Source organism: Lissotriton helveticus, chromosome 7 (assembly GCF_964261635.1).
Source record: "Lissotriton helveticus chromosome 7, aLisHel1.1, whole genome shotgun sequence".
Taxonomy (NCBI): Eukaryota; Metazoa; Chordata; class Amphibia; order Caudata; family Salamandridae; genus Lissotriton; species Lissotriton helveticus.
The window spans coordinates 1,753,452,655-1,753,477,638 of NC_136068.1; the positions used below are offsets into that span (position 1 = coordinate 1,753,452,655).

The following is a 24,984-nucleotide window of genomic DNA, read 5'->3' on the forward strand; positions in this document are numbered from 1 at the left end:
TACCGGGAGGTCCATAAATAATGTGGTTAACTGCAGCCAATTGTGAAGCCCAATAATATATCCGCAAGTCTGGGAGACCAATTCTGCCATCGTACCAAGGTAGAGTCAACTTAACAAACGCTGTTCGGGCCTTACCATCCCACAGGAGCTGCCTCTGGAGGGTTTATTTCTCTTTAAAATAGGATGCCGGCACGGGATTCATCGAGTTCGGTAAGGCATACAGAAACCGAGGAAGGGCCATCATCTTAAAGAGAGTGGCTCGACCAAGCATGGATAGCGGAAGAGCCCTCCTATGTTCCACGTCCTTTCTGCATCTGTCCAATGAGAGAGCGAGGTATTAGTATACCGCCACTGCAGGTCCAGTGTGATGTAAATGCCCAAGTACTTAAAGCCTACCGTCTCAATCTGGATTGGACATGACACCGGGACCACTGGCGGATCGCCGACCAGGACAAAATGCACCGACATTGTCCAATTTATGGCCAGTCCCGAGTATCTGCAGATAACAGCCAGGACATCTAAAAAATTGTAATCAGTAAGATAAAGCAAAACATCGTCCGCATAAAGCAAGATCTTGTCCTCCCAGTCAGACGTCCACCTTAAGCCCCATATTGACCTATCCCAACGGACCCAGGCCACCAGGGGCTCCATACCAATCGCAAAAAGTAATGGAGACAACGGGCATCCCTGCCTAGTGTCCCACCTCAGGGAGAATTCACTGGATCTGCAGTTATTTACCACCACTCTAGCCAAACGGTTCGCATACAATAATCGTACCCAACTGATGAACTCTCGCCCAAAGCCCAGCTTTGCCATCACCGCAAATAAATACTTCCATTCCACCCTATCGAACGCCATGGTGGCGTCGAGCGACACCACCACAGTGGGTTCATGTATCCACGCAGAGCCCCCCAGGACGCCATGGAGCCTTCGCAGATTCAACGCCGTATTACAACGCGGCATCAAGTCAGATTGATCCGGGTGAATCAAAGACGTAATCACCTTGACCATTCGAGTAGCAAGTAACTTCGCCAATATCTTGTGCTCCGCATTGAGCAGCGAAATAGGCCTATAGGAAGAGCATCGTGTCCTAGGTTTACCCACTTTGTGTATCACTACTATGTTCGCTACACGTTGATCATAGGGAAGCTGGCCCATCTCCCTACTCTCCGAAAACATGGCTCGAATATGTGGGGCGATTCGGTTGGTGTTCAGTTTATACAGTTCAATCGGTATCCCATTAGGACCCGCTGCCTTGCCTGATTTAAGTTGTCTTATGGCCTGCGCCACCTCGTCATCAGAAATTGGGGAGTCAAGATAGCTCCTTTCCTCCTCCGAAAGACTCGGCATCACAATGTCTTTGATCATATCGCTGTTCTCCGCCTCAGAATATTCACTACCATCAGCATAAACCTTCTAATAATACCCAGAAAACTCATTTGCCACCGCCTGTGGATCTGTAATCAGTCGCGACTCCCATCCCTCTAACTCTGGTACCAGCCGGGAGGCTCTTTGACCGTGTTCAAGCCAAGCAATTAGCTTGCCTGCCTTGTCTCCATGCTCGTATATGCGACGCTGGACTGCACTATTATGTGCGATATCCCTATTCCTGCCGAAGTCTCAAGTGGTGCAGCTTCGCGGCTGTGTGTGACACTGCCACTCTCCCTTCCAAGCATACAAGATCTACCTCTTTCTGCGCCACTTCTGCCTGATTCCTCTTCTTTTTCACGGCCACCAAGGAGAGAACCTCCCCCCTAGCTACCATTTTATACGCTTCACAGAGAGACTGCGCCGATTCAACTGAGCCTACATTCTCCAGGAAGTAACGGTCAGACATTCAAAGCACCTCCTTCCTGATTGCAGGGTCTTTCAACTGCCAAGCACTAAGCGGGGCAATACTACCAATCGATGGCCCGTCGGAGGTAAACTGTATCCACAGTGGGGAATGGTCAGATATCCCTCTGGCGAGGTGCTTAACCTCACGAACCATAGGCACCATTGCCTCAGGCAACAGGAGATAATCCAATCGCGACAAGCTCCTGTGAGCTGCTGATACGTGCGTGTAGTGGAGCAGTGTTGGATTGCGGGTGCGCCGGCTATCGATCAATCCGAACGTTCCTAAAAATTCTGAGAGCCATTTCTGTGATTGCGTGAGTACACGCGGCGGACTACGGTCAATCTCCCCATCCGGCACAGCATTGAAGTCGCCCCCTATCACTAAGCTACCCAGGGGCAAGGCAAGAAAAACAGAGCCCAGGTCTCAAAAGGCGTCGGACTGGAGGCCCAGAGGAACATATACCGACAACAGAGTGACAATTTTACCCCCCACAAGCCCTGAGTCTCCCGTGTGCCTACTCCCCTGATCCAACCATGCATTCTGCACTGTCAGGGGGAAGGAGTTTTCAATCAGGATCCCGACCCCCCTGGATCCAGATGTAAACCCAGCGTGTGCCACCAGCTTATATCCCCCTTTATGGAGGGCCATACATTTGTTACCCACCAGGTGTGTCTCCTGCAACAACGCCTCATCCGGGGAGTGTCTCCTAATAAGCTGGCTAACCATTCCCCTCCTGATCTTGTCTCCCAGCCCATTTACATTCCCATTTACATTCCAGCTCAACACTTTCATCCCCGATCCTCGACTACTCTGCGCCATTTGACCCGCTCCTTAAAAGCCGCACAACAACATATTCACCTGACACTAACAAAAAATGACTACAACAAAAGAAAGAATTCCACAATCACAATCACATACAAACAATTCCCACCCTCCACCCCCCGCCCTGCACCCCTGCTCTCGGCGTTTGCCAACCCCCAACTGGCAGTGTGCCTGTCACCCCATGGTCTAACAAACCAACTAGCTAAATGTAGATTAGTGGAGGAGTTCAGAGCTCCGCTGCGCTGCCCCCACCCATGTAATGATATATTGTGCCTACTGTTACATAGAGCCTGAAGGGGCAGTCTCGTGCAAGCAGCACACACGTGGCTCCCCACCAGCCACTTCACCAGTCCGTGTAGCTCGGCATCTAAGATTCTTCCTGCTGTGTGTCCTGTGTCATCGCCCCCTTCTCCCCGGGGTGCTCCCCGAGGGCAAAAACTGTCCAACCAGTCCGACGCAATCGCTGGGTCATCAAAGAACCAAACCTTCTCCTCGGTCTCAATCCGTAGTTTAGCAGGGAACAACATAGCATATTTCCATCCTCGGTCTCTGGGCTGCCGCTTGACCCCAAGAAAACTCTGCCTCTGCTTCTGGACCGCTTGAGTAAAGTCCGGGAAGAAGTTAAGGGTGGAGTTCTCGTACTTCAGGGGCCCCCCCTCCTGGATGCCTGCAGGATAGCATCTCTATCTCTAAAATTGAACACCCTAGTGATCATCGGGCGGGGCCCCCGGCTTCGGTCTTCCTCCCGGAATCCTGTGCGCACATTCCACAGCGAAGAAATTCCCCAACCCCTTCGGTTTCAGGTTCTTAAGGATAATGTCCTCCACAAAGAGATCTCCGGAACTCCAACGATTCTTCGGGCCCGCCCTTCGTACTCATCAGTTTGCGATGTATCTGGGCGCTGGACGTCCTAAGATCTCAAACCTTCTGCTGCAGCTGCGCTACATCGTCCGTCAAGCTCGCGGTTTTGATGTCCAGCGATTTGACCTTCTCACTAGTTTTGGTGAGATCGGCGCGAATCAGGTTGAGCTCAATGGTCACTGTATCCAACTTATGGTCTAGGGCCATCATTTGCTGCCCCAAAGAAGTTTTGTGGCCATCAATAGCAGCCATTACATCCTGCAGTGTAGGTTCCGTCGCTGAGTCCACCGACTCCTGGCCATCCTCCAACACTCGGCCCGATCCAGAGGGCGAACCCCTGGGCAGCGCGTAACGGTCAAGCTTATTGGATTGCACCGCCCGAGAACGGTACCAGGAGGCGTCCGAAGGGAAGACCAGCGCTCAACAACAGTCAACTCCAGGCCACCACGACCGAAGCGAGAGGACAAGAGCCAATTCCAGCAGCACCGCTAGCCAGCAGCGTCTCACCAAGCAACGTTGGGGTATGTGCCGCTACCAGGCAGGCAACATCCTCGCCCACGCCTCAGGACAGTCAGGGTTCCCAGGCACCACTCAACACAGAGGCCCATCGGGGAGCCCCAGAGGCCAGGCCCCACTAGGGTCAATTCCAGAGACCCGGCACCGGCGCCGACTCCAGGGGTAAACCGGTGCAACAGCACACTAGGATCATGCACAGCACCAGCTTAGCAATTCTCTGCCTCCAAGTAGGCGCCCAGCTGGACCTCCCGGTCGCTCACGCTACCTCTCAATCACCGCCAAAAGCCCAACCCGGGAGCTGGCTGCTCCTCACAGGCCCACCGTTCAGCAGTTACCACAGCGGTCTCGCCAAACGTCCCCTCCACCACAGATGCAGTCTCCCGGGCTCCCACACACAGGCCTAACTGTCCGGCGCAGCAGTCAGGGAGGCATGGCAGAATTTCCTTTTTCCCCCCTCCGCTGGCAGGATAGGTGAAAGGCCTGTCGCAGCAGGCAAAGCAGCTCTCCGGTCCGCTGTCACTGCAATTCCGGGCCGCGGCTGGCGACTTCCGGCCCGCCAGCCCGGTGTTGATCAATTCAGACCCGACCTGCGTGTCCACTCGGGTCCCCGGCTGCACCTCCGGCGGAGGCCAAAGACTTCAGCATCCACAACTCCGGCTCCCGGCAACCTCGGGAGCCCGGAGTCAGATCGGGCTGCTACACTGCCTCTCCTAATAAAGATTCCGCCCTCAGCGCCACAGGATGAACACAGGATGATGTGGGTGAGGCCTAGGTCGCACGGAGCCACGGGCTCACGCGGCCATTTCGTGTGGAAACGTAGCTCCTCCCCGCCCCATAGTGTTTTAACTAGTAATCAGGATGCAGGACAGTTTATGATATGTTAGGAATTGCCCTCAGTGCATGTTTTGTTGATTCACCAGCTCGGTGACAAACATAAGGGCACCATCCTAAAACAAGTCCTCAAAACGCGTTAGGCCCACTTCCTGTCAATGTCGCAAATCCATGGATGTTACATAGCCTCTGGTTTGTGAGGAACCTAGAAGGTGGATGGCAGGGGCATAGGATAGAGATCATGCTGTGATGTGCAAACTATGGCAGAAGCAGTTGTGAGCCACTCAGAGCAAGTACAAGGAAGGAGGGGTTTCATCTTTGAAGGGCGGAAAAGCTGTAGGAGTCGATCTAGACACCAGGGTTATTTGGTGGAAATGGTGTCATCTAAACTGTTCTCAGGTAATTATCTACTTACCCATTGTGGCTGTGCTATTAAATAATAATGTTCATAATGTGGAGCTCCCAACCCTCTCCTGTTCGTAGGGAGCCATAACCTAGATAGTGCCACCGGGCAGTGGGTGCTGCGCCAAATCAGGTGCCCAAATAAGCAGGTTACCATCTGAAAATGACATGAGAGTGTCCCCCTTGCCAGCATTAAGTTCAGATTCCTCCACTCAAGCTCGAAGGGGAAATAGTCACAATTTCTCTCAATTGGCACAGAGACTGGATATTCTGACAAAGGTGTTAAAAGTGCGAGCCATGTTGGAATGATCCATGTACAAATCCTGGTTAAATAGCAGAATGCCGTCTGTCTATAGGAAAACATCATGGGTTCTGTCCTTAAGTGTTATACCCCGCCCGGTACCTTTGCAACCCAAATGGACAGTCTATGCCTCTGTTGCCAGGGTGAAAAGGAGGTGAAATCTTGTGCAGCCCTGCTTGGTGCCCCTGTAGATTCCTATTGCCTCTGACACAAGCCTGCATTTTCAAACCCAGCCCAGTGATGCTGTATATAAGAGGCAAAAATATAGCAATAAAGCACCTACCCAACTCATATCTCTCGAGCAGCCGAAAGAGGTATGGCTAACTCAAAATACCTAATACCTTTTTTAAGGTCAAGGACCATGTATTCTGCCCAGGGTTAGGGTCCCAAGCAAGCCTTTTCATCCTGAAGAGCCTGTGAATATTAAGTGAAGAATTCCTTCCAGGCACAAAGCCATTTGATCAGGGTGTACCATCTGTGGGATAAGCGGTAGGAGGAGCTCAGCTGACACCTTGCTAACAATTTTGTAATTAGTCTTCAGAATCATAAGGTGCCTATTCGAGGCTAAGTCTGAATCACCTATGCCTGGCTTTGGACTAGATATAAGCAGGGCTTCTCCCAACAATGACTGGAGGAGGCCGTCCTCTAGTTCAGTCTTGTACATCTGTGCCAGAGGCGAAGGTAAAACTGCAGAGAAATTGCTTTGGAACTCCAGTTGGAATTCACCTGGTCCTGGAGTTTTCTTGGTTGCCAGTGACCTCAGCTCTCCTGTTATTGCAGCTTCAGAAGTTATGAAATGAAATTCTAAACTTTGCTTGAGGGTAAAATGGGTCAATGAATCATTAACGAAGAAAGACAGTGGTACTCTATGCTGTGAAGCAGCATAAAAGATTGTTTAGTTTTCTACAAAGGCAGCATGTATGTCTGTATGAGTGTGTTCACATGAGTCCAGAGTAAACTGAAAAGAAAGATTGAAATAGTAAAGCAAGTTTTGCTTTATGAGCCTAAAAGATTCCGACAATGATGAAGCAGCACGCAGAAAAGAGCTACAGGCACAGGTTTAATAAAAGCATCTCATCCATCAAAACATGATAAGCAACTGCCAGAATACCTTGAGCATTATCTACATTCTAAGTTCTATATTCCATAGAACTGACATATCCAACATGTAATGAAGACAGATACCACACATCTCCCCTCTTATATTGAAATATACAAAATATACATTTAAGAGAATGAAATGCACGAATAGTTTTTCTTTTTGTATCATAAACTGTACACTACAAAGTACAAAAGAAAGAGAACAAAATGAAACCTCATGAAACAACTAAGAGATCTAGTTAACATAGTCTTTACAATAAGATGGTATATTTGTCTTATGCACACTTCGTCTAACATCAGGACTTGACAACCTCCCTGGTCAGTACAGAACATGAGGTTCTTAAAATTGGGTAGTGGGTCAATTGTTATGCAGTAGTCTAACCGGTCTTTATATATGAGGGCGATTCCTCCCCCTTTACCGCTTTTCTGGTCTAATCTTTGAATTAGATAGCCAGAGGAAAGTGTTTCAGCAAGAACTGGGTTGCAGTTACTATTAACACCAGGTTTCTGTTAGGAATAATGCACAGGGGATCTCTTCTTTTAAACATATGGAGATTTCAATTGTATTTTATGGCAGAGATCTACAATTCAAAAAGATGGGTGTTATAAATGCTGTCAAATCTTGAGAACTCTCAGTTAGCTCTACCTGATGATTTGCCTGTGTAAGATCAAGAGTCGTGAAAAATTTCGCACCAGCTAAAGTTGACAATATCTCATCTATATTGAGAAGCCAAAATGTATCGACTACCACCTCCCTATTTAATGACCTGAGGTCCACACATAATCTAATTTTGCCATTGGCCTTATTACAAATGACAACCGGTGCCAACCACTCAGTGGCTTCCACTGGTGTTATGATGTCTTGCTTTCAAAGTTTGTCCAACTCCTTATCCACTGTTGGTACAGCGCCATTTTTCAGTTTAAATCAATGTTTATATCCTTTCAAACATCTTAAACTTTCTTTAAACAAATATGGAAATTCAGATAAAAAATCATTAGACTTGGTTTCAACCTTCTGTATTTACACCTGCGGTTCTGCACTTGGATTCCCAATAAATGTTGGTGTGGCCTCCCAAGAAAACATCTCCTTTTTTGGATACATATATTTTTCCAACTATTAATTTGCACAACTCTATGCAGTTATTGAAATAACCTAACATACTTATGAGTTGACCTCCATAGCCTTAAGGTGGAAGTGGCGAGCTGCGAGTGCAAGGTAACTTTAGTTTTTTAGGTCGAGCCTGAGCCAGCACGCATGCGTTGCTCTGGCGATCTGCTTTATTAGAGTATGGAAGAGAAGCTCTGTCCACTCTCTGCCCATATTTTTCATTGGCTTGTGTTTTTGTCTGTAAATACTGGCTTCTGATTCAGTAATTGTCTTGTTAGTCTCTCCTTAGTACGGCCTTGTGTTCATTTGTAACCTCCCATGGCTACTGGCCGCTATACTTCGCTTGTTACACATAGGTCTTTTTAAGTCTGTAAGGGTTACTTTCTTGTATGAGTTTTTACTACTGCATGCACAATGTGCTTTCCTGCAACATTCATCACGCGGTGGCGCTTTCTTTTTCAAAGCAGCCCATCACTTGTTTAAACCAGCCTTGTTTCACTGCTTGAAATCGCTCTGAAGAAGTGCATGCTCTCTAGTGTAAGTAGAATTTTTTTTTCTTTCAGAATGCACTTTATGTGGGTCACTCGCTTATTTCTGTTGTTGTGCACTCAGAACAAAACCAATATTTTTGTATTTAAACCAACTGCAGACCTCCGCTAAATCGCCCTTTAAAATTAACATCGGGGGCGCACACTCATCAATGGCGCCTGCAGCCCCCTCCCGCCCTTGGTTGCCACACTTTAGATTTCAGCTTGGTGCCCGCTTTCACATTAACACAGACTCACAGTCAACAATGCCCCCCATTCTTTTAGCAAGTCTTGCGCTTACTTTATTGCTGTGATGCTGTCTTTTATTCGCCAGCTATATCGATGCTTGCAATGCACAGACTGGCTTTAACATAGAGAGGATGTCGAATGGTTTCATATGCAATATGTTTGAGGGTTGACATGCACAGGGAAAGTGAGTGAGAGTTTTTTTTTTTGTGGTCGGACAGACTTTACCCGATGAACTGAAATAGGCCCGCAACATGCAGGGTGACTCTCCGATAGTAGTGCTAGCTTCCTCACTCTCTACTCCATATGTTAGTTTCAAGCCAACATGCCGGGCATCATTGAGCGCTGTGAACAATACTTTGGTGTGACCGACCTGCACCGGGTGTTGGGATTGAAAGGGAAGATGTCCTGTGAAGGAGCGATCCGATGCGCTTACCATCGGGTCTCTCTGAAGGTGCACCCCAACCTAGTCCCCAAGGAGGAAAAGGATTGCGGCCACACCTAAGTTCCAGGTCTGGCATTTGATTGTTGTGATGCAGCACAGATCATAGAGTGCCCCCGCAGACTGAACCGTGTATATTAGTTCATGGTGCTCCTTTAATACAAGGTAATAGTACTTTACGGATCATCCATGTTGAACAGTGTTTATTATTTAGTGCTTAAACTAAATGGAAAATGAGGGGTCTTCCTCCAGAGTGGTTAACTTGCAATCCTTGGCAGCATCCTAATCAGAACAGCCCCCAGGACATTGCGGCATTGATGGGCAAAGTTTGCGCCACTAACGTAGAAATTTGGCGCCATACAATAGTGCTTTTCTCCTGGGTTTTTGGTGCACTCTGTTGTCCTACATCTCGTTGTCCTGTCCCTTAAAAGCACTGATTATCCAGCTAATCCAAGTAATACCACTAACCCAGCATTCTCCCATTGTGTGCTACACCTTATAACACGAGAGTAGCCAGAAAAGTAAAATACCCCACACTTCGAATTTAGTTTGAATGATGCCAGGAAAATATGGAGTTTCTAAACTGAAGGATTGCCATTCAAAGAGTTAGTCCATTTCTCTTAGCCCCATGCCTATACACACATTCTCTAATTTTGAATGTGGTAATCTTGGCATGCTACAGTGCTATCTTGCCTGTAACGCCATGCATGTCAGGAAATTACTGATTTGTTTCGTTTGGATGCCCTACCCCAATATAGGAAGAAAGGACATCTTCAGATGGGGCATTAGTTAGCAAAGCAGAGAAGAGGGTTGTTCTTGGCAGCAGGGTCTATCTTGACCCTCCACCACCAGATATATCTAGAAAATGTCCAGATTCTCTCTCCTTTTGCATAAAAAGGCGGTCCTTCCGTGAGAGAAGGGCTCTGCATGCTATTGGTCTCCTGCCTAAACATCTGCCTCTCTGTTTTAGGTTTTTTCTGCATTAACCCATGATCTTATAACGGTGTAATGCCACCCATCCATCTACCTGTAACACGCTTTTGTATTAGCTCACATTACACTATACATTATCCATAACATCTGAGATTGGTTTGACCTTCCTAGATATAAATTGGAAACCCTTGGAGTGTGCACTACGCTGGATGGAACTTTTCTAGGTAATAATCTTCTATCTTTCTTTTACACTATTTATACAACTTTCTCAACAGTTCATTCACCACTTCATACACATACTACCTATCTCTCTCATTCTTACTTTATATGTAATTTATATACCTCTCACCCCTATTAAGTCTCCATACCACATATTTACAATACACAAATACACTACACACCATTCAACCCCACATAACTCCACATTGAACCATTCCAATTCAAACCACATAATTCCACTACAAACATGCATTCACTCCACTAGAAAAAACTAAACATAAATAAAAAACTAAATAAGTTACAACGCCAAAAAAACCATACTCTAGCGAATGCGAGACCGATTGCATTGCAAATGCTTGTTCTTTATTCTCCCTCATCAGCATTGCTAAACGTCCCCCGCACATTGTTGTCTGTTACCCACACCCGCGTATTTTGTGTTTTTCACCAGCTTGGTGACTAGGATGAAGAGACGAGTGGGTTGTCTAAGGAGAGCAGCAGCCAAAGTATGTGTGTGTTCGGTGTCCTGTTAGATGTCAGGGGCAAGGCCATGGCATCTAGGCAGGAACAGATAGGGACACTTCAGCACCAATAAACAATTAATCGTAATTTTGAATCCCAGTGAATTCCTTTACAATAGCTAACCCTGCTGTAATACAAGTAGATTGATGTGCGGTAAGACCTATTAAGGGGTGGCTTATCAACATTTTAAATTAAGGATTATGGGCCAGATGTAGGTAATCCCAGATTACCGATTCCTAAATACCGAATCATACCGATTCGGTATTTAAGAACTGGCAATCGGGATGTAGGTATTTTTACCTATTCAATTACCGAATCGGTAAGAATCGGTAATTACCGAATCGGTATTTACAGATTCGGTAATTGCCATTGATTCCTATGGGCTTTGAGGCCCACAGGAATCAATGTCAATTACCAAATCGGTGAATACCAATTCGGTAAAATTACCGAATTTACAAGGGGGACAGGGTGTCACTATGACACCCTGTTTCACCCCTGATTCTGGCTTGTGTGCAATGTGACACACATAAATGCCCTTAGGGCAATTATGTGTGCCAAATGGCACTGGTGTACGTGCACTGATGTGCATGTACACAGAAATTCATTATTTACCACCAAGTATTATTTGGTGGTAAATAACGAATTCCTAAGGGCCTGTGGCACTGTTTTCAGTGCCACCTACATCTGGATTTACAGAATCGGTAAATCTACAGATTCGGTATTTTACAAAATCGGTAAATATACCGAATCTGTAACTTTACCGATTCTGTAAAGTTAGGCCCCCTACTTCTCAAACTCCAAATAGCGGTCGGTAACGGCCGAAATCGGCCGTTACCGACTGGTATTTGGCGACCTACATCTAGCCCTAGGTCTATCTAAAGGATTTTTGTACAGGTTGTGCAGTTAAAACCTGAACCACTGTGTTACACTTGGCACGTCTGCAGTCCTGTTTTCCATTCCATTACAGAGGTTGACACAATGTGTGCTGCGGCCCACTGGTGACTTTTAACATACAGTCTCTGGGTGCTCTTTAGGCACTATATACTAGGGATGTGTAGGTAAGTTAAAGACACTAGAGGGGGTTTATTGACTTCCATCATGTTGAAATGCGGAGCACAGGCTCTTTACCTTTGATTAGCAAGGATTAAAGTGCACAGAGTTATACAGCCAACAAGAACTGACAGGGCAAAGATCTAGGTTTACACCACACAAAAGATTGTCATTTCTAGCACACACAGTACTGGACATATATGTTTGTGCAAGTACTGGACATATATGTTTATGCAAGACAGACTTTCAGCTCAATTTCACCTTGGATTGTTTACGACTGCACCTATCATTTGATAGCTCTACTTTCCCCATATCTACTGCTCTTATTGTGTCATATCTTTGAGGCCAAGTCTGATGTCAAGTGGAAACTTTGAGCCCAACACCAACTTAGAATCAGGACCGACCAACTCACAGTCGGCAGTTCTGCCCGCCCGATTACGATATGACTGAACGCTGTTCGGTTGAATTCTCATTGTTTCCTATGGGAGTTTGTGTTCCGCCTGACAACCGGCTGTAACACAGGCTCATAAGAGGAAATGGGAATGGTGTGTAAAACCCTGCACCTGTCGCGGGCAACCCTCAGTGCCTGCTACTCAGTGCAGGGTTTTACATGGGGGTCCCTTAGTTACCTCCTCAGCCCCAACCAGAGGCTGCAGAACAAGAGTGGGCCAAAGTCATTTTCCGGCAGCCGTTTCGTGTTCGACAGACCGACTCGAAAAGGCTGTTGGAAATCGACATGGTAATTGCAAGGTCGAAAACGCTGTCCATAGAGGTGCACAATTTTGGTCCGACCGACACAGATACTCCGAGAGCGTCTCGGAACCGATTCAGAATGACTGAACAGTTTACTTTCCGACCGCGAACAACGTAATAGGACAGTCGGAATGTAAACCGACCGAGTCAGTCGGAAGGGTTCTGACATGGTCGAGGAGATTCAGACTGTTGGGAGGAGACTTTCTGCCTGACATCATAATCGGCCCCTAAGTATGTATGTCCTACACTCACTTACGGATTTCCTTTGATCCACTACTCTATCTATGCCATTCTCCACCTCTCTCAATTGAACCAATCTTTTACTCATCTGCACATCTTGAATCCTCTCAACTCTTCCACATACAGTCTCCATTTCACTTTCCCCTGTTCTTTGACCACACAGTATCATTCTTTCTTTACCTTTTCACTCACTCTTTAGCATATTTTCTCACTGTTGTCACCATGGCCTCCATTTCTGCCTCTCAAATGTTCTCACCTTTATTTTTGTTGCCTGTCTACTACCACCTCTTTAAATATTTTACCCCACATCAATTTTCAGGTTGTTCTTCCAGTTTCCATCTTACTCTATCCAGCTGACATCCCAATAAGCCAAATTCTTGTCTTCTATATCTTCCAATGTTCCATGCAGTTCAATCACCTCTACTTTTAATTTGCATCCTATCATTGTTATTTTCAATTCTTTTCATTAACTTCTCTCAACCTCGTAAGGCATTGCCTCCTTCTCTTGTCTCCTTTTCCGTCTTGCATGGACTACCTCTGTCCATCACCATCTTTCTCTGTCTGCTGCCTGTTCTCTGTCTGATTTACTCTCATGACCCATTGCCATGGTTTTTATTCCATTCTATCACATTTATCTTACTCTGTCCATTATACATTCCTGCCAATTTTCCCTTTATTCTTTCATTTTTGCGCTCTTTGAAATGTATTCAATGTCTGTACATTTCTTATTTTTTCTTGCATTGTTGCATTCTCTCCCACCCCCCTCAAATTGCTGTTTCTGAAAGGATAATGACACACAGGTGCAGAGATTTCATACTTAATCATGCCCATATTGTTGCTGGTCCCTCCTCTGACAAAACTGCAATGTTGCAACCTCTTGCAAAAACTTCAAACCTTGTGTGACCTCAGAAACTTTGAGAAAAACCTACTATTCCTACTTTACTGCTGTGTGAAAGGGAGAGGGGGAAGCAACATTTGGTACAGTGCATCCTTCCTTTAGATGTTGTGCATCACTGACAGAAAAAAACAAGAAAGATACCCAAGAGAACCCAAAGCAGCACATTTAGGAAATCCTTATATATTCCATGCATTCTACATCATTTATTGTACATAGAACATGAAATATGTCTGGGTGTAATGCAGGCAGACTTGCCTGCAAATGTAGTGCAGACTTTGTGTGATTCAATACACACCCTCACCTAAAACAAATGCCAGGCTATATGGGCACTTAAACTCAAACATTTTGGAACATTGCCTATAACACCCCTCAAAAACTATGTAGGTTAACAAGCATAACATTCCTGAACACAACACCGTATGTACTCTAGTGTGCAGTTAACCCATGGTTCCATTGCACTCAATTTAGGCAACACTATATGTTAATTTACAAAGCCAGATAGGGAAAGTAACCACATTCTTCTTTTCCAAATTGTTGCTTTGGTCTTCACTTCTCAATGAAATATATACCCCACATCTAATGCCCATCTGTTTGGTGAATATTATGAAATAGTGTGTTCATTCACAGGCAGCAGAGTGAACTCTTCCTCTGAATTCCCCAGAATTATTGCTTAACCTCTCTTCTGCTTCCATTTCCTCGCTCAGTTTTTCTCCTGCAAGTGTCTCAAAGCACTGCGCCCTCAAGCATCAATTGCGCCTACTGTATGCGCCCCTTCCCCCTCATTTAGATATCACCTATCTCCCTGCATTCACTTTTTGATGCTGGTTATTGATGGCTGCTGTGTTGCCAGGCCTGAAATGAGAAGCACGTGCAGTCACCCTTAAAAGGAAGCCTAATGCTAGCACACAGCCTTCCATAAAAAGCCCATAAAGCTGCCAGGCCTTACAAATCCCCAAAGAAAGATCATGAACGCTATGGCCCAGATTCTCATAGCTGTCATACAATGCAGTGCAGCACCAAAGAGACAGCGCTGCGTTGCTTGAAATGGAGAGAGCAGGTGAGCACCATATTCACATGGATGTGGCACTTTTCTTCCCTCTCCCTAACCCTGGCACTGATTTCAGTTGCTGTGCACCAGGCACACACCCTAGCTCCGCAGATCTAGGGTGTGTGTGTGTGTGAGTACACTATAGGTTTTGTGCTGGAAGGGTGCCCTTCCAGTACAAAATACTATGAATAGACACCTTATAAAGCTTTCCCTACTTTCTATTTGACACCTAACCCTAACTGTCACCTAACCCATATTTTCTTGTCTTGTTTCTTGAATGTTTGTGGATACGTGATACTCCTTTGTTACTCCCTTGGTGCCTCCACCAAAGCTTTCCCTCCAACTAGCGATGGTTTGTTAATAGGTTTAGCATTGGGTTAGCATTATAAAAGTAACGCTAACCACCGGTGTTTTTAGAAGCATTCTTGAAAAGGATAATTGGAAAGCCCAAGCATAATATTGGATATCTGGGGACGTTAACCCTCCTTTTTCTCTCCTTCTCCTCAGTTTTTTCCAAGCCATTCTCGTAGCTCTATTCCTCCAAATAAAAAAGTTTATTTCTTGTTGACATTTAGATATTTGTTTGACATCGAAAGCCATGGGGATAGAGTTAAACAAGAAGATATATTTAGGTAGGATGGACATTTTTATAAGGTTTGTCCTCCCAAAGATAGATAACGGGAGATAATTCCATGCCTTTAGTTGTTTTTGACATTCCTTATGTACTCGCTCAAGATTGTAATTGGCGATTTTACTCATATCTTGGGTTATTCTGATGCCAAGATACCGCATGGAGGACACTACATCCACCTGAGTATTTAAGATATTCCAAACCATAATCTCAGTTTTTTCAGAATTTATGTTGTATCCGGAGATTTTACAGAACTCCTCAGCCCTCCTGATCACCCAAGGAAGGGCCAGATCTAAATTTGATGTCATTATGAGGATGTCATCGGCATTTAGAGCTACCCACTTTTCCCACCCTCCAAAGCTAAATGGTGGCATATTAGCCTCCTCTTTAAGAATCTGTGCGAAAGGTTCAATATATAGGTTAAAAAGGAGGGGAGAAAGCGGGCAACCTTGCCATGTGCCTCTTGAAATTTCAAAAGTCTCTGTTAGGAATTATTTACATAAAGCTTTGCAGTCGGGGCCTTATATATGAGTGAAATCATACGGCAGAAATTTCCGGGCAGATTGAATTTCTCAATGACTGCAGCCAAATAGGACCAATTGACCCTATCAAAGGCCTTAGTCGCGTCCAGTGTAAAGACAGCCAGAGGCAGAGAAAAAATGGTAGCGATGTCAATCACCCCAACCAGATCTTGCGTGAGGTCAGCTAAGTATCTGCCCTTAATAAAGCCCTTTTTGTCTTCATGAATTAAAGAGCTCACCACCCTCCCCAGCCTGGTTGCCATAATAGCTGCAAAGATTTTATAATCGCTGTTGAGGAGCGAGATCGGGCGATACGACCCACATTCTTTCGGATCTTTCCCTGGTTTAGGTATTAGGACAACCGTGGCATCGTTCCAAGACTTTGGAGGGTCCCTCCCCTCCAAAAGGATGTTATTGAAAACCGAAGCCATTAATGGGGCAATCTCCTCCTTAAGGGCCCTATAAAATTCCCCTGGTAACCCGTCGGGGCCTGCTGCCTTCCCCCGTTTCCCTTGCCCCAAAACCTTCCTAATTTCTTCAACAGAAATCTCTTCTTCCAACGACCTACTTTGCTCTGGTGATAGCTTTGGAATAGAAAGTTGGTCTAGCCAGGCCTCCCTCCCTGCCTTATCCTCCAGGGTGTCTTCCTTATAGATATCTTGGAAAAAGTCCCGGAAAGCACCTCCTATTTCATCCTTAGTGATCCGGGGGGCAGCATCTCCCTCCATCCTAATCTCCCTGATGTAATTTCGAGCTTGGTCGGTTTTAGTTTTCCAAGCGAGAATTTTCCCCGCCGCCTCGCCAAACTCAAAATGAGAGATTTTGCTCGCCTCCCACCTTCTAGAGATCCTAGCTTGTAATATATTTTCTAATTGTGACTTTAACTCTCCATATCTTTCAAAGTCTGCACCTGATCTAGTTTGGGTACCCAAGGTGCTTTCAATAGATTTCATCTCCCCCTCCAGAATTTCAATACTTTCTCTGTATTTTTTCCTTCTATAGGAATCTCTGCTCGTAATACACCCCCTCCAGAAGGCTTTTAATGCATCCCACATAACGTGGATTTCCATAGAATCTATATTTGCCTCCAAGAAATGCTGGGTCTCCGATCGAATAAAATTGACCTACTCATTTTCTAAAAGAATGGTGCGATCGAATGACCAAGAAGTATGGCTATGTTTGTGTCCTGGTTTCAATATAAATGAGATGGCCGAATGATCGGAGAGATGTGAGGGAAATATCTATCAATAGATCTTTCAAACAATAACTAAACAAAGCATAGTCTATCCTAGACACATGTTTGTATTTAAAGTTTCGGAAAGAAACCCCCAACAAATCCCCTGCCCTTTCCCTCCAAACATCTGCAAGACCCAGTTGTGACATTGCTATTAAGAGGTCTTGTCTAGATTTAGAGAGGGCACAGGCTCTAGAATTAGCAGACTTATCTAATTTTGGGTCTAGGACGATGTTAAAGTCACCCATCCAAATAACTGGGTCATGAAGAGCCAGTAGGTTGTCTCGTATGATATTCAAATAGGTGGGGCCGTCCTGGTTAGGGCCATAATACCCAATCAGGGTGAAAGGAAGGCCATCTAACATAACAGTTACAATAAGCCACTACCACTCCTATCCTCCCTATATTCCATAATTTGTGCTTTTGCTTGTTTTTTGAAAATAAAAAGCACCCCCCTAATGTTTGCTGATTGGTCTGTGCAAATAAAATTGTCAACCCATTTTTCCTTTTTTAGAAACTCTGTTGTTTCCGCCTAGAGGAGGTGTGACTCCTGTATGGCTATGACCTGCGCCGGGAATCTTTCAAATATTGAAAAATGTTTGCTCTCCTCCCCCTAGTGCGCAGGCCATTGACATTCCAGGATAAAAAAATTTACTGAATCATCTCCTCAAACAGTCACCACTCCCCCCTGCCTCCTCTAAATTCCCTGCCACCTTGTTGTTATGTCTTACTCTAATTTTTATGGGGCATGAGACAAAAAATATTCGCTGATAGGTTAGGCTATTTGCATACAAGTACCCTTCGAGCTCAGACATTTGAGGATTTATTTTTTTATTTTTACCACTGCCACCCTGTGCAACGCCCTGCCCCCTGGAAAACCCTACCCCACCTAAACTGGACAGATGTATTGCCAGTTTGCGCCCTCTACCTCCTCACCCCTCCTCCCCTCCCTCCACTCCCAGGGGATAACCCTAGGGGGAGGATGTTTCGAGCTATGTTGGAGGGGTCAGAACTTTCATCTGACGGTTTTCTTTTTAAGTTTGGGGACCAGAAATTCTTTACAAAAATAAAATTAAAAACTTTTCAATCATTGGCCAGTAGCTGGGCCATAATTAGGAGACGAACAGGGATGAGCTACTTTTCCAACTTAGCCCCCATCTGGGATTCGCCAGGCACTACTTTGTGTCTTAAAGACAGGCTGGCATGCTCAATTAAGGAAGCTGAAATTCTTAACTGGGGAGAGCTGATAGCAGGAGGTTCATTGATACCTTCAGAGGCTTTGCGGGAGAGAGTCGGGCCAAGGTTAACCAACTTTAAATACATACAGTTGACCAGTTGGGCTCAGGCATTGATAAGGAAGGGAGTCCACCTGGGAAATTACAGTAACTTAGAAAATCTATTGATGACAAGACCAGGGGGGGGGGAAGGAGGTTGCATGTTGGTACTGGGCGATCCTGGAGGAGATAGATGATGACATCAATCTCCCGGAGGTGCTATGGGGTAGCAACGTGGGGAACAGTGCCAGTATTTGTGGCGGAACTCTTTTAGTTTAATGTATAAAAGATTGTGAAGCCAGCTTGGCTGAGACTAAACCACCTATTTACTTTACATCGTGCATATCTGTCTCCCCAAAAATTAGCCAAATTCCAGCCAAGAAAAAAGTGTAATAAATGTGATCTTGCAGAAGCCTCAGATGTGCACATGTTTAAAGAGTGCCCAGCCATTAGCCGTTTTTGGGAAGAGGTGATGGATGCCCTTTCTTCTATTCTAAACATCACTTTGAGTAGCACTCTCCCTCTGATTATCTTCGGGATTGATGAAAACATCTTAGGGCATGCCAGATCCTTCCTGTTTTTTGCAATTTTAATGGTAAGGAGACAGATCTGTAGGTTTTGGGTGGATACAGCCCCTCCAACATATACAGGATGGTTATCGTCCCAATATGAAGTTTCTAAAGTAGACTTGGCCAGATCCTGCAGTAGGAAGAGAGTTGCTTTTAGGGAATATTTGACACAGTCGAAGTAGGTTTCCGGGGTTCTTTTTTTTTGTTTTGTTCCTGGTCCTATCGTAAATATGGACAAAACTAAGGTCATGTGCTTCGGGAAAGGGTCAAAGAGCTTTTGATGGTACCTTGATAAAACCAAACTAGAAATAGTAAAAGAATATAAATATCTGGGCCTATTGTTCGAGTCTGGTTTAAAATGGAACAAACATATGGAAAACCAGAATGCAAAGGCTTCAGCATCCATCTGTGGTCTAAAAAAATTTAATAAAAACTTTGGTGATAGGTCACATAAACCTATGTTGGAAGCCTTTACAGCCATGGTCCCCCCTAAAGTATTATACGGAGCAGAGGTGCCCCTCCTTAGTGGGAAAGACGACTTGGATCGGGAAGAAAGTAAGGCCTTAAAAATGCTTCTGTCCCTACCTGAGTCTGCAATGGTGCAGGCGATCAGACTAGAAACAGGGATGATAGGGTGGAAGACCCAGGCCAAAATGCAAGTGGCCAGATTCTGGAAACGCCAATCGCAGGGGGAAGACCAAAAGGTCTCACATTGGTGTAGTGAGGAGATCCGACAAAGCAGACTAAGATGGGAAACCGAGGCAAAAAAGAAAATAAAGGAAATAATGTGTTGCCTAAAGGTGGGGGAAACCCAAAACTCCGAAGAGGTTAATTTCACGAAAAGCGATTTAAGAGCACAAGGAAGGGAACTCTCTAGAACACAAGACCTAATATATGTAAGAAATAAAAAATCTGTCCATAACATGATAGAGGTATGGGAGGCTGGCGTGGGTTATCCTTACCTGGAAGTCTTGCCGAACTATGGATTTAGGTGGGACATCTTAAAAATGAGAATTGGCATAATCCCCTGGAGATTGGAGGAGAGAGTGATGAAGGAATTGATGCACCCTGATGGTACTTGTAAATGTGGACTAGGGACCAAGTGCGGAACAGTGCACATATTACTGGATTGTCTCATGAGTATAGAAATGAGGAAACAGTTTCTACGACCCTTATTTATAAAGTATGACATTAGAGTAAGGAAACAAGCAATCGATCTATTATTAAGAATGGAACATCTAGATATAGCAATTGGTCTTGGGTATTATTTGAAAGGAGTGAATGCACTGGCTAGGGATAAGCTCAAGTAAAGATAGTAAACTCCCCCTGTAACCTATATTTAGCAATACCGGAAGGATAAATCTTGAGTGAGGCAAATTCTAAAAAATTCTATACAGCACTGTAAATGGATAGAGATCTGATTTTATGTTTTAGAATGTACATAAGTTTTTAACCTTTTAAGGATTTTAATGACCCTCAGTAATGAAATTAAATCTTGAATGAAAGTAATAAGGCAGAGGGTATAGTAGGAATGGTTAGATTTTAATAAGGTTCATACTCTCTGTTTTTATCTGATTTTGTACAGGGCTTGAATTTTATCCGATTGTTTAAAGACTAAGGTCTAAATAAACAGAGTTTTCTCTATCCCTGGTCCTATGATTATGCCAGCTTCCCTGCTCCATGGACCATCAACAAGGGTCTTTCTCCGAATCTCTGGTCGAACAGGCCGAAATATGCCTAGATTGAGTTTTCTGAAGGTCCCCCTCTTTGTGTGTGGTTTTCTCCTTCTTCCGCCAATCTAAAATCTGTTCTTTTTTTTGTGCAATTGTCTGATGCATACTACAGGTTTCTGGTGGGCAGGACAAGTTAGCACAATATGGTGGTCGGTGGTTTCTTCAAGCACACATAAGGGTTCGGCAAATGAGGACAAAAAAAAAAAGTAACGCTAACCAGACTCTAAAGATTTGTGAATTTGGACCTATGTATTCTCATGTGTATAAAACATTTATGTAGCATGTTCTAAAACCATACTCATTATTGTTTGTAGACAGCCTAATTTGTCTAGATAGCATTACAACATACCTGTGCACCATATTCCAAAGCACCTGAAACAAAAGTTTAATTTCTAAAGTTCCTGTACGAAAATTAAATTAATATAAATGTTCCTATTCAAAATTGATTTTGATGCTTACCATCTGTAAACAGCTCAGCTTAACTCATGCACTTGCCCGTGTACACACCAACGTACATTTGTATATGCACTTGCATTCAAAGCTTCATACATGCTGCATTCCCATCACAAGATGCCCACCACTCTTTCATTACCTGCATTCTTGTGTTTTTGTCATGGCTGGCTAAATAGAGACCGCTTTCACACTATTTATTTGGCCGTTCAGTCAAATTGTATATCATAATGACATACTGATTTTCCGGCCACTTGGTAAATAACAGAAAGGATGCATTATTTGGCATGCAGCTGCGTAAATAGCCACTTCTTTATAAATATAGCACAGTTCATCTCTCTTGCTTTCATACAAATGAGCACAGTCCCTTTCCTTGCTGTACTGTGTTTCACGAACAATTAGTAAATATGGGGATGTAGGAGAAGAACTTTTCCCAACAAGAACATGAAGTGTACTTTTGCAGACGATGGTGTACTTCCCTGTATGGAATTTTATGCTATATAGAACTTTGCACAGCGTGAATAGCCACATACAATTCCCAAAAGAATGCCTAGAAAGCTACACCAACTTCATTTTACAGGTGTACTATACATGTTTATAAACAGCAAAAAATGTAAAGGCACCTTCAAGCTGAGAACTAGCTTTTATGTTTTTCGATGAATAGGGCCCATTGTTCCCACTTCTTTTATGAGTCAGCAAAGGAATACTGGATTGGTGTTGCTAGTGATTTGCCCAACCTAAGTGGTTGCAACATCTTGTACTAGGAACACTGGCATGGTCATTATGAGTCCCAGTGGCTGGGCTCATTGGCTCTTTCCCAATATGAAATGAATTATGTTTTATGAGCATCATTTCACATTTAGTCATTTTTCCACTAACTCAGCCTTACTTCAGCATCCTGATATAATAAATAACCAGCTGCATTTCAATTGTTCTCCATGGTGTGGTGCAAGACTAAGATAGCTCTCTGCATGTTAGTAAGTTTGATCTTCTTGTTATCAATAAACTGGCAATTTCAAGATAGACTGAGGACATCATTTCAGTTTAAGGAACATTTCCCAAAATTATTCCGCACGTCTCTGGAGGTGGTACTTATCCATTGTGAGGTATGTTCTGCAGTGTATTTTTGGGATTTGTGTTGCCTTATAGTAAAATTCTTCAACTATATTTAGACCTCATTGGTGGTTCTTCTCTGTATAATTTTAACTCCAGGGTTTGAGGTCTGTTATTCATTGGTATGGTCACACCTGCCTTTCTAGCTTTGCTTGGACTAACAAATCATTTGCATTCTTCCTGGGATGTTGGTTCTGCCCCTTTAGTAGTATGCAAATACCTATTCATACTTTCTGTTTTTCAGGAGTATCTACAGGTGTTACCACAGGAATAGTAGTTGCCAGCTTTCTGCTTTTGGTGCTACTGGTTGGGGTGTCTCTTTGTGTGACCAGAAAAATCTGGAAGAGGAGCAACACAGGTAAGAGAAGAAAACAGAAAAAGTACTTGGTCATTTTCCACAGCAGGTGTCCAGACTCTGAGCATTACAGTGTTACAATGAGTGTTATAACACTGTTTATGTGAGCTGTGATGTAGCTCCCACAAGGTGCAAACAGATAAACGGGTAGCTTTAAGGAAGCTCTGTTTCATCCTTGGTAAATACGTATTGGGGGAAAGATATTTTTGAAAATGCATATGGCATGTGTTCTATAACTAGCGAAATATCATAGGGGTTAGGAAAACAATGTGATAAAAATTAAAACATGCACGAAAGAAAAGCATAATCCGATCACTGCCCTCCACATAGGAGGGCATTCAAAGAGTCTCATGGCAAGACGTTTTTCATGTAGCTGACCAGGACTTAGGCACTTTTTGCCGTCAACCTTTGAAAGACCATAGCAGAACAAAATTTGGAGGTCGGTACCTCTAAATGTGTTCAACTCAGTACTTAGAAACCTTCTGAAGAGAAAACATATGTCAGCATGGCAAATTCTGGTATCTGAGTCTGGAAACACTTCATGAGCTTGTGAAGGAAGTGGCCCTTAGGGGCCACCCAGGTTATTTACAACCACCTAATCTCCTTCTAAACAAATGAAGAGTCAGGCAGACAGTAGAGAATACAAACAGATATTTTATTGGTAATACTCTGCAGAGGAGTCCAATCTGACCTGCACCCTAAGATGTCTGCTGAGGGACTGGCCACCCAACAGTCTGCAACGTATAATAATTCCTCTAAGAACCCTCAACCACGTCCACAGTGGAAAGTTACCGGCTCATGCCCAGCATGAACAAAGGAGGCACAGGAAGATGAGCTACCACCTGCTTGATGGGTACATGTTATCATTGCCTCAAGGTTAGCGTGCTGGGGTTCTGTGTCTCCTAACATGGGAGCAGGAGTACACACAGGGAAAGGTATGCAAGGGCAGAATGGTGTATTCATTAGTGAGTCAGTATCCAACCTTGAACAGAAAGGCGAAATAATACTGAATACAGTGTTCTGCTGAGGCAAGCAATACAAATAATGAGGCATAGTTCAGACACAGCCTGATAGGGGTTAAGCAATACAAAATGGAGACACACTCTCCATTGATGTGCGCTGAAGAGGAACCGGTCCATGAGGCCAGGGTATGCCCCCTTAAGCATGGCTGAGTATGGGGTAAGTGGTTGGGACAATAAATATATGGTACTGTTGGAGGGCGGGGTGATGCTGTCGTTGCTGCTTTGGGATGATATATTGTATCGACTGAATGCCAGTGCTTGCAATTGCACTATGCGATTCTATCTGCTGATCAAAATATGGGTTGTATTGTTCTTACTTTTTTTGTACAAAATCAAAAAATGTGTTTATCAAAAAAACATTCTATATTTATGACAAAAGTGTGCTATGCCTTAATGCCATCTTGTGTGCTTCGTTTGTGTGGTCAACCTCAATTTTTAAGAATGATGCTGCTGGATTTTTGTGCACTAGGCACTGCTAACCACACCCCGGTGGAAGTGCTCTGAACCCTAAAACATGGTTGCATTGGCTATACCATAATTGGCATATTTAACTTTGCTATAATGTCATAACATTTGGAGTTCAAAGTTAAATGGACTAAATAAAAACTGTGCCATGACAAGAGACACATGATTCCAGGCCTACTACCGTAGCATGTCTGATGCAGTTTAAAACTGCAGGCCAGCCTGACAAAACAAACTCTTTTTAAATATTAATAAGTCACCCCTATACAAGCCTTGTATAAACATGAGGCAGGGTGCTTGGTATTACAGAGCAGAACATGTAGTGGGAAGTGTTACCCCTGGAATCTTCTAAACTATAGTTCAGGGAGGGGCAGGATTTATGCACCCACACAGGCTATTACCTGTTAAACGTGGCAACCCTGTGTTACTATCTCAAAAAACTCTGAACCTTTGAAAAAACAGAAACATTGTTGTACCGAGCTGTTTGAGACCAAGAAAAAGTCCTGTAGGAATGGACTGTCTGTTCCAAGAAATCCTCTGTGGTGGGCAGTCCCAAGAGATTGCTGGTATAGGAATGGGAGTGGAAGTTTGCCCAGAGGAAATGAAGGGCTGGACTGAAGCCACCTAAATCTTGACTAGTGCTGACTGAAACATTTACTTTCCTGCATCCATCCGTAAGTATATTTGCAGTGTTCTTCTGCAGCTTCACCGAGGTGGTTTAATGAACAATTAGAATACTAAGATTTCATCTTTATAACAAAAGTGTGGCACACCTGAATGCAACCTTGATGGAATCAAAACTGTAAAATTAAAGCAATTTCCTTTTGAAGTAAACAATACTAGAGCGGTTCATTTTATCATAGAAAAGAAGGGTTAGTACTATAGAAAGCTAAAATCAGGACACATTTTCCAAGCATTCTCAGTTATCTTCCTCATTCATGTCAGTTAAACATTCTAACACAGTGA

The 24,984-nt window shown here is 44.2% G+C and overlaps 1 protein-coding gene across 1 annotated transcript in view; it reads left to right on the plus strand.

Moving 5' to 3' along the window:
- Nucleotides 1–24,984, plus strand: part of LOC144770733 (sialic acid-binding Ig-like lectin 8) — a 398,100-nt gene that overhangs the window by 328,319 nt on the left and 44,797 nt on the right. Inside the window, exon 5 of the mRNA XM_078655471.1 lies at nt 22,424–22,537. Coding sequence (XP_078511597.1) covers nt 22,424–22,537 — 114 coding nt within the window. The remainder of the gene's footprint in view (nt 1–22,423; nt 22,538–24,984) is intronic.